Genomic DNA, 10,052 nt, shown 5'->3' on the forward strand with positions numbered 1-10,052 from the left:
TAAACGTACATGTTCCAAATAATCGAGATCAAATATCTTTAAAATCCAAACAAAATATAAAAACAATTCTCAGTAGTCAACAAAAATATATATGTCCAACCCTAATTATCTTCTTTATATAAACCACAAATCAGAGGTTTTAAAAATATGATGGTGCGCGTTTTGAAAGAAAACACATAATGGAGCTGAAAGAATTACGTTTTTATCTTCTTAAATTACTCGAGGAAAATGGTATGTTTTTTCCTTCTTAAATTGCTTAGGACAATTAAATCATGTAAGTACAAAACAGTTCATGTAACGTAGCATCGAAAAGCTCTGTAAGAAGGTATCGAGAATTAGATATCTTAATAACTATTACCTTCATACCGATATTTTTCAAGAAATACAATGATACATTTGCATAATATTGTGAAGGAGAACAATCTAGAAGATTTTTTGGCAATATTTAATGATTTGAGGATAATAATTTTTTTTTCTATTTGTTGTTCTTTTGGTTTCAACATGGAAACCAAGACAAAGAGAAAATGAAGAATATTTATGTCCAAGATAGCGATCGTTTCTTACAGGGAGAGAGAAGAGGTGGAAAAATGTTTTACGACCAAGAAAAAGAGGATGTCAAAGAATTCTAAAAGAATTTCATTTTCAATGCATTGTCTCCTACAAATTCATATCTGTTTTAGCCCTTTTTTGTTTTATTTTCTTGCGCACCAACTTAAATATTAGCTTATTGCTTTTTATCATTTTTCTTTTTATAATTTTTAGGTTTTGGTAGAAATTAATTCTAAACATGAGTCCAATATTCCACAAATAAGAAATAAACTCGTGCATCGCACGGGTGATAAACTAGTCCGAATAACAGAGAAGAAAACGGAAGCCTTATATAGGTGCAGCACATGTTGTTCTAAAATGACCTGTTTGGTTGCAGCGACTGCAATGGACAACTCTCTTGGCACGACCACGGTCTTCTGTACGGACCCGCTTCTTCCTTGGCCGGCCAGGTGGTCTAAGTGACTTAGGTGGGTTGACGAGTACATTAGCTGCTGGATTTGCTCCATTCTCAGATGATTCTTTCCAGAGGCTTTTGTCAGGAACAGGATGCAGAGTCTGCGAGTATGTTTTCCGGTAAGTTGTAACAGTGAAACAACTCTCAGTAAATCGATGGACATTCTGCCGACAAGAGAGAAGCGCTGCAGCACCATGGGCACAAGGAATCCCGTAAAGTTGCCATCCAGAGCACGAACAACCACGGTTTCGAATATCCACAATATTCGTTCCTTCATGAGAAATCACTTCAAATTCAGTTTCGTTTGCACGGAGCACCTGATAACTGCGAGCCCGCTCCAGAGCCTCAGCAACCCTTCTCTCAGCAGATGGCACAAGTATTGTAGTCCATTTCATACTTGTTTCACGGCGTTCATTAAACCAAGTCATAAGCTTCCTACGAATGCATTCCATCATTTGAATTATAGGAAGACCAGACGCTTCAAGTATCCAAGAGTTCAAGGATTCAACTATGTTAGCCGTCAGATGCCCGAAACGAGATCCTCCAGAATAAGCTGTAGCCCAAAGATGAGGTGAACTTTTTTGAACCCAATTAGCAGCATCTTGTGAAATTTCTCCAATCTCCAGTACTTTGCCTTCAAACTCAATTGCAGTAGGAGCCCAAGCAGCTTCCCATAGTAGATTAACCAGCATTGTGTTATTGAACTGCTTTCGAAAGCTATCACTAAGGTGACTCATGCAAAATCCATGAAAAGCAGTCGGAAAATTTGCCCCAACTCCTTCTACGGTTCCCTTCTGCCTATCAGATATGATAGTGAGCATTGGCATGTTCTCCATATTAGCCTCTATCAGGTTGTGAAGCTCGGATAAGAACCACATCCAGTTATCATCACTTTCCTCATCAACTACTCCAAAAGCCAAAGGAAATAAAGCACCATCACCATCAAAACCAGTGGCATACAGTAAGGTCCCAAGGTACTTGCTTTTCAAGAGTGTTCTATCAAGACCAAGTAAAGGCCGACAAGCATTCACAAAACCAAAGATTGATGCTTGAAATGAAACAAAAAGACGCTGAAAGCAGCTATCCTGTGGATTTGCGTAGACTGATGCAATACTCCCTGGATTCGTTCGTTTAATTTGGTCACAGTACTGGGGAAGGAGGCGATACCCTTCTTCAAACGAGCCACGAACAGCAGCCATAACTCGCTCTTTCCCTCTCCATGCTTGCTTGTATGATAATGTGATCCCATGAGCTCTATGGATCTCTTCGAGTATCTCCTTGGGCTTGTAATCCGGATTCTCTCTAAGGCGCTGTTCAACAGAGTTTGCAACCCATTGAACCGAAGCTTGCTGATGGCCAAGATGTGTGATACCTCCACATGTATGCCCTTCATTTATGGTCCTGATAGTGAAGGTAGGAACACCAGGAAGCTTTGCAGCATGAACCCTCCATGGACATCCTTCACTAGCACACTTAGCTGTGAAACGCGTCTTATCAGACTTGACTGTCTGTATCTCAAAGTGGAGAGCAATTGCTGCATCCCTTAAAGCTCTTCTACAGCTCTTAACATCGGGGAACTCTTGTCCAAGATCCAATTCATAGTTAGGATTGAGCGCAAGCTCACGCGACTGAACAACAGGAGTACTCACTACCAAATGATGCTGCCGAACCATATCATCAGAAGCTTCAAGACCCATCTCCTGGTTCTGGTGCACAACTAAGTCTAAATTCTGCTCAAGCTCATTCCCATCTGAAACAACCAATTCATGGTCTTCTCCAAAACCCAAGTCATAATGTTGCGCAGCAATAACAATTTGATGCTGCTCGTCATCGACACTTCTCCCATGTTCATATTCAGGGTTTTGATTCTGACACAAATCGAATCCACTCTGGCTGTTCTCATAATTCTGCTGTAAACTAAAGCTTTGATCATGGTACTCAGTCGTATGACCTAAATCCAAATCATTACTCTGTCCTCCTAAATCCAAACCCACATGGTTACTATGATGCTCAAGACCCAACTGTCCAAAATTTAATTCTCGGTTGTGCCCGAGTATCAACTCGTGATTCGCCATCACAACAACTTAATCATTCACTCAATAAATCTACCTGCAGCAAACTAAACCCAAAACCCTAATCCCCGATAAGATATATTAAAGCTTGAAAATTTTAAACAGTATCTGACAAACCCAAAGCTTGAAAAGAAACAAAAATCCAAGTTTTAGAGAATTAAAGAGTTGAAACCAGATGTTGTTGACGCCCAACTTAGGGTTTCAAAGGGGGTGAAGAAGAAACGGAAATTAAAAAAAAGAAAGAGATGGCGGGGAAAGGGAGATGACAGCAAAAGTTTGGCTTCCAGTTCTGTTAGGGATGCTGGCAATGGCATGCTGCGCCCTATAAGAATGCAATTTGGATTCCGGATTTATAATTTTATACCTTCATCCAAAAGAAAGATGGGAAATACCTTCATAATATGGGCTCCTATCCTGACCGTAGGGTATGGGCCCTGGCCCCTAACCACCTCACATATCCATGTGTTCAGGATCGGTCTTCAGTACTCAACTTTCGGGATGCCGATGCAAATTTCAGTGTCAAATTAGAAACTGCGGTACCAAACAAATTGAAAATCACCTCAAATATTATGTATCCTGGCCCTGGGCAGGTCATGATTCAGGCTGGTCCCTTGCATGTCATCGGGAAGTTTGGCTTACAGTTCTGTTTCTGTTAGGGAAGAACGACTAACGTAATAATCTCAGTGCTAAAAAAAAAGAATCTCAGTGACTTCACTCTTTAGTTACTCAGAACTTCTCATAAGAACAGATGGTTGACTGAGGTGCTCTGTTGTAACAAGTCAATAAGAAATAAATAGAATGGATGCCTTGAACACTGATGTTTGAAGATACAAGAGGGGTAAATAATTTTACAAACATATAAGATTCGGTTTGCATACATACATGATAAGTACTAAGTTAACCTGCAGATTTGAGCTTTTATAACTTAGAATTCTGTTTGTATTTCATTTACAAGCCAGATGGAAATTGAGTTTGTTTTCTTCTTATTTGCATTTCTCAAGCTGAAAATATAACTTTACAGATAAAATCGAGAATAGACCTGCAACAAACCATGTTATTGAGTTTGTGCAGCTTTAAAAAGCTCTGTCCATTTCTCTGTATCACTTTCTGGCCCGTCTCCCTGCAACATTCCTATCTAGTTAGTATTGAACAACGAAGTGACGTTTACAAGATCAAGAATTTCCAGAATATTCGCAATGCGGATAATTTGACTCCCAAGTGAGTGCCAAAAAAAGGTGTCCCTGATTGACCCCGCTCATACAAATGTTTTTACGATAAAGTAAGTAAACAAGCTTAATGATCAGTATCGCATAGCTAAATATTTAGGGCCACCCAGGCTCATGTAGGTGTGAAGCACACTTGCAGCCAAAACAACAGCTAAATTATGTTTTTACACATCGCATAGAAAAAATGCTCATCTTGTGAATCCACCAACAGTCTATGATTTTGGATGAGTTTAACATTACCAAATAGAGTTGCAAATATAGAAGAAATTAATTTTCTGAGAGTTTTTCATTACCAAATAGAGTTGCATGACAAGTATTAAATAAGACTTCCCAAAAATATTATCCATTGATTCATTTCTAACTGAGCCTAATATTGCCACTAGAAATCCGTTTTGTTACGCTTAATAGTCAGGGATGCGGTTCACAGTGGAATGAACCTATGCAGATGTACAAATTGCACAATTTTGATTATTTGCAAAGAAATTGAGAAAGGAAAAAACAACATCATAGAACGACTGAATAACATATGTTTGTTGCGAATGTACAACCACATATCTATTATTCATAACAAAAACAAAGTGTCACAAAGTAATGATTTATACCTCAACTGAGTTGATTTCATAAATTTGTCCTTCAGTAAGTTCGATATCTAATGCCTGTATGCAAGCCTCGGCAACAACAAGCCTGCTGACCTCCCCCACAAGCTTATCTCCTGAAAGATTAGATTATTATAACATAAGAGACATCGAAGAGCTAGGAACAAGAAGAAAAGAAGCATCATTGAGAGTTTGAGACTACATACAAGGATTTATAGGGGATTTATATTGTAGGACATCCAGCTGACTAAGTCATCTCTGTTTAATGGGGGTCAAACAGCTCTATTCCTTTTCATGTATAATAAGGATTTCCTATCTTCTATTTTAGAGGGTCTCCTTTTCCTGGTCCTAGTAACACTTATTCTTACATTTGGAATTGATAAATTTTGCAACTTTTAAACCTCAATAAGAACTATTCTACAGAAACACGGCTATTGTTTAATTAATGGATCCATTAATCCAAACTGTACGCTTTAGCCATATTCCGGTAAAACTTTGATTAACAACGATCAAGGTTGCAATGCTTTGAATGACCAGCAGTTTCCACTTTAGCCATTCTTTTATGTGCTAAACCAAAAGAGAAATACGACTGGAGTAGTGTTGGGAGTATCCCATGTCTAGTACAATGGTTGCTAATTTTCCCCTCTTCCCTTGTGGGAGAGACGTTGATGGTTTGATACCCATCATGAGAGGGTTGGAACCTTCACAACCCCCTTTACAAATGGATGGGGTTGGAGGTTGGGGGCCTAGTCGGGAATGTGGTGTATGTAAATAAAGGAGATGGAGCTGGGTCTGCTCAGGGGCAGGTCTAGGTGGTTTGGGTCTGCCAGGGGCCAAGTCTAGTGCTAGTATGAATTAATTACCTAATCGGTATCGGCTTACAGATGATTTTATCCTTAATAGTGCCTTCGTAGACATTTTTGTTGCGGTTACAGTATCTTTTGACATCTGTAAACAGGGGTTTCCCTTTTGGCTTCAGACTATTCGGTTGGCTAACACCATTTGACCATGTTCTGAATAGAGGGTTTACAAGATATTTCATATTTTAAAGAAGATGCTAACTAACAAATACAAGTGGTGAGCTAACACTAGTAATGAAATGTTGCTCCCAAATTGAGGAAGGTGAATGCAACATTTACATCATGTTGGTTCTCCAAAACCAAGCAGACTCCTGCAGAATTTAAGGCGATATCGTCAACATCTAGAAATCTAAGAAAAATTATGGAATACCTTGACCTATGAGAACTGCTCGGCGTTGTCCAGCAGTCGCTTTGAGCAACGTATTCAGATCATATGAGGTGTATGGTCCATCAGTCAATCTTCCGGGTCTGATACACAAATGGTAATGTAATATAAAGTAAGATTAATGAAACTTCAAAGAACCCAAATTAAATTAAATTATTCAAGCAAATTCAAACAGAAGGAATATTACCTTAGGATGGTGTATGGAAGACCGGCATTGCGAACAAAATCCTCTCCCATCTTCTTATACTTGAGAACGCCAAAGAGATTCATGATACTGTTGAAAAAACTTCACCCACTAGTTAAGAAGCCCTACACAAAAGTTTATATTGTTCATCTTACAGCAAAGAACTGAGAGTTATCATCCATTTCAAAATTTTAAATCAATGCCAAGTATCAGTACGTAACTCTGACATCATGGTATGTCACTTCACTCATGTTTAGACTGAGAGTTGGCTCCAAATGACACATAGGACTTTGGAGCCAAGCCAACTTTAGATTCCTGTGTCCAATGGTTAGTCGATAATAAAACATACTATTTCTTATCAACACTTTAACTGTTCAGTATTAAACAATTATGATAGCAAAACACTTGGTTTTCCTATTGAGCCCAATTTTAGATGAACAATGAGATTGTAAACCAGAGCCATGCTACATTTAAGTACCTTCTATAATCTACTGCATGAAAACTTACACATCTGGAGAATTAACTGCTTGAAACATAATCAAATTTCACGTTTCATCACACCCATAGAACAGATTTGAGCACCACTATAGATATGTGATTTTTGCTGATCTATCTTTATCTCATGTAATTCCAACTGAATATAATTTGGTAAGGTATTGAACAAAGTGGTGCTCACATACCTCCATGGCAATTCATTGAACTTCGTCACTCCCACTGATGAGACAAGAACGAATCTTTTAATAGTTGGAGGAATTGCACTCACAAGGTTCCGAACACCCTCCCAATCTTAAAACATGAAAAACACCATTGAGTGTTGAAAATGTATATGTTGAAGGTCTAAAGAGAAACCTAAGCAATTCAACATATCGTAGGATAAGATACAATAAATATCTTAGCCATAAATTAAAAAACTAAAACTGCAAACAAACAATATGGATGGACTGATTCCTGTTCTTCCGTGTAATAAAAATTACGAGACAAGATAATGTATGGATCGAAGGATTGGCAGTGGTACATAGAGACTGACTACCTCAGTATTTTGATTGTCAATAAATATGAAAATGTTTTACTCCTATAAGCTGCAATGTCTGACCTATTCTTTCGGGCGTATTATCTCCATCCCATCGCTTAGAAGGGAAAGCTGTTGTTCCAGTGGTGGATATTACATGTGTGACTCCCTACAATAGAGTTTTCTTAAAAATTTAATCCTAATAGAACATCCACCAAAATAACTAAGTTCCAAACTATAAAAGCCAAATTAATCATTCACATCATTCGAGCTCCAAAGGTTGTTAAACAGACCTCAAAAACAGCTGGATCAAGATCTTTCGGGTTCCTTGTGTCCCCTTTCCATACCTATCAAGTAAACATCCATTCAGACATGAACAGATCCATTTTTGCTATAAAAAGGTATTTGATACAGGCCTAAAATCTCATTAATGGTTGAGTGCCTTGATTACAAGAAATTAAGTGCCAGGGTGGAGTTTCAACTCAAAACACTTCAGAATAATGATAAAGAAAAATTGGTAAGGAGAGTTTTATCCTAGTTATGGAAACTACTGAAGCCAATAGGAAACATTGGATGTTGTGAATGATCATGGTCCATAACAACTGGAATATCAGAACAAAAAACAGCAGTAACCAGTGAATACATTGCATCAAATAGAATGTAATACCTGTAAACTGTTTTCATCCTGCTCGCCAAACAACGATTTTGCCTTTTCAGGATCTCGAATCAATACGCGTGCTTTTATGTTCCTGCTTAGCAAGGATGCTACAATCAACTGCCCTGAAATAGACTAATAAACATAAATTACAAGAAAGAGTCAATGTAAATTAAACAGATTAATGACCTAAACAATATTACCAAGAGAAGAGCAACTTTTACCAATCAAAAAAAAAAGAGAGGGGGGGAGGAATGAAGAGATAATTAGGTGCAAATTTAGGGAAAATCCATTAATCTGAAGTGGTTTATATCCCCGAATTGATCATACTAGAGATTTTTGTTAGGCATAAGCACAGTTGAGGAGGTACACACATTTTCAAACCTAGTGTTAAGGGTTTCGGGGATAAACTATCAGAGATTAAAAGAACCCTACTTCTAACTTACAGTGATCGACAAACCCATAAGATTTTGAAGGGAAAATATACCATCCATATTAACAGAGAAAAAGAAACTTCAAGATATACAAGTAGATGAACAGGTGCAAGGGGGGGAGAAAAACTGCATACCAACACCACCAGTGCCACCAATAACTAAGACAAGCTTAGAAGATGATACATTTGAATCAGAACTCTGATTTTCCTTAGAAGTTTGAATCCCTTGGTCCTCTTTAACTGCATGACTTACTAGTAGTGAGGCTTCTCCTTTACTCCTAGTACTAATTGAAATGTTGTTCGAGAAACAATAACTACTAGATTTTAATGGAGGGGAAAGAGAGAGATGGGAGATTCTTCGATGGGTTTTTGAGAATTTGTTGAATGAGATGGTAAAATCATGAACTGAGCAAAGTGATAGTTTGGTAGCCATGAAGACAGAGCAAGGGGAAATAGATAAGAGACGGAGGGAAACGTCTCCAACGGTTGAGACTTGAGACTGGAGAGAAATTGGGGTTGTCATAAAAGGACTAAACTTGACAGGTCATTCAGGTGCCGGCCCTTACTTATCGGGCTCTTATCGGGTGCTGACCCTCCCATCAACTAAACTCATAAGAGAATATGTTCCAAAAAGACGGGCAAGTGTGGAAGGCCGAGGACGTTGTGGGTAACCGGAGTTTAGTAGCAAAAATAATGTTCGTCTTTCATTGGTTTTTTGTCTCATGGGAAATTTAACTGGCAGTGTCACGTTTTTCCGTCTTTCAATAAGATTTCGTTCACTTTCATTATTCAATAAAGACTAATAACGTAAATTTAGTAAGCTCGTTAAAGAAGAAAAACATAACTTTAAAGAACTTGGTGAAAGTAGAGAAAGAATCACTTTCATCATATGAGAAGAAAAACTTCAAAAACTAGAGTTTCACGAAGTTATCGAACTCAAAGTCAAAGAAAAATACACTCGAAAGCCGAGATGGTTTTGGTCTTCAGTTGTGGGTATTGTAGCAAAGAGTGCAGTAATTGGATGGAATCCCGGGCTTTGAGAATGAAGGGCGCTTTCAGAGGCGAAAGGCCATTGGGAGATACCGTCTCTAATCCATGGATTTCCGATCGGAAAACCGTATCCAAGTTCCATAGCGAGTATGTGCTCATTGTACTTGCAAACTTAACGAACTGAGACATCTGAGTAGCTATAGGAAAGAAAATCAATCATGACCCCCTTAGTTGCGGCCAACGAAGCTAGATAGAGCTTAAAAAGATTGCTAGCTTTCTTCCATAATGAATGATGGACAAACTTGCAAGCGACGACCAAGGTTCTACACGTGCAGGTAACTGTATGAAAAGATTAGAAGATCTGGCCAAAGAAGATGAGTACCCCGTAGACTCGTTCCAAGATTCGATCCTTCCCAGTAAACACAATGTGTTTGAATAATGATCGTTTTTACGTGATGAAGGAGGACCACCATATAATCCTAAGTATTCAGTGACTAATGGTGTACAAAAACTGTGAGGGAAAGGTGCAAATAACTTTATTTAGGGAGTGCAACAGAGAACTTGAAATTCAATACAAACAATCGGTCAAAGGATCAAATGGCTCTAACTGCGTACCTTTTGCATGATTAGTCCACGAGA

The 10,052-nt window shown here is 38.4% G+C and overlaps 2 protein-coding genes across 2 annotated transcripts; both read right to left on the reverse strand.

Annotated features, from left to right (window-relative positions):
- Positions 1–838: 838 nt before the first annotated feature.
- On the reverse strand, positions 839–3,182 carry LOC113320232. Its single transcript, XM_026568161.1, has one exon. The coding sequence runs from the start codon at positions 3,076–3,078 to the stop codon at positions 877–879; it is 2,202 nt and encodes a 733-aa protein (XP_026423946.1). The 5' UTR covers positions 3,079–3,182; the 3' UTR covers positions 839–876.
- A 683-nt stretch (positions 3,183–3,865) lies between these two features.
- LOC113320394 (sanguinarine reductase-like) lies at positions 3,866–8,909 on the reverse strand. Its single transcript, XM_026568305.1, has 9 exons — positions 8,559–8,909; positions 8,003–8,115; positions 7,629–7,682; positions 7,420–7,504; positions 7,007–7,112; positions 6,330–6,416; positions 6,128–6,225; positions 4,904–5,013; positions 3,866–4,195 (listed from the first exon to the last, which is right to left on the reverse strand). The coding sequence occupies exons 1-9, from the start codon at positions 8,854–8,856 to the stop codon at positions 4,130–4,132; spliced, it is 1,017 nt and encodes a 338-aa protein (XP_026424090.1). The 5' UTR covers positions 8,857–8,909; the 3' UTR covers positions 3,866–4,129.
- Between the last annotated feature and the right edge of the window lie 1,143 nt (positions 8,910–10,052).

Source organism: Papaver somniferum, chromosome 11 (genome assembly GCF_003573695.1).
Source record: "Papaver somniferum cultivar HN1 chromosome 11, ASM357369v1, whole genome shotgun sequence".
NCBI lineage: Eukaryota > Viridiplantae > Streptophyta > Magnoliopsida > Ranunculales > Papaveraceae > Papaver > Papaver somniferum.

Bases quoted from the DNA above. Each gene is read 5' to 3' on its own strand.
- LOC113320232 (XM_026568161.1), bottom strand. From the start codon at position 3,078: ATGGCGAATCACGAGTTGATACTCGGGCACAACCGAGAATTAAATTTT.
- LOC113320394 (XM_026568305.1), bottom strand. From the start codon at position 8,856: ATGGCTACCAAACTATCACTTTGCTCAGTTCATGATTTTACCATCTCA. The intron at 7,683-8,002 runs GTATTACATTCT...TTTACTTGATAG, and splicing joins AGGATGAAAACAGTTTACAG to GTATGGAAAGGGGACACAAG. The intron at 6,417-7,006 runs GTATGTGAGCAC...TTTTTTCAACAG, and splicing joins TTCAATGAATTGCCATGGAG to TATCATGAATCTCTTTGGCG.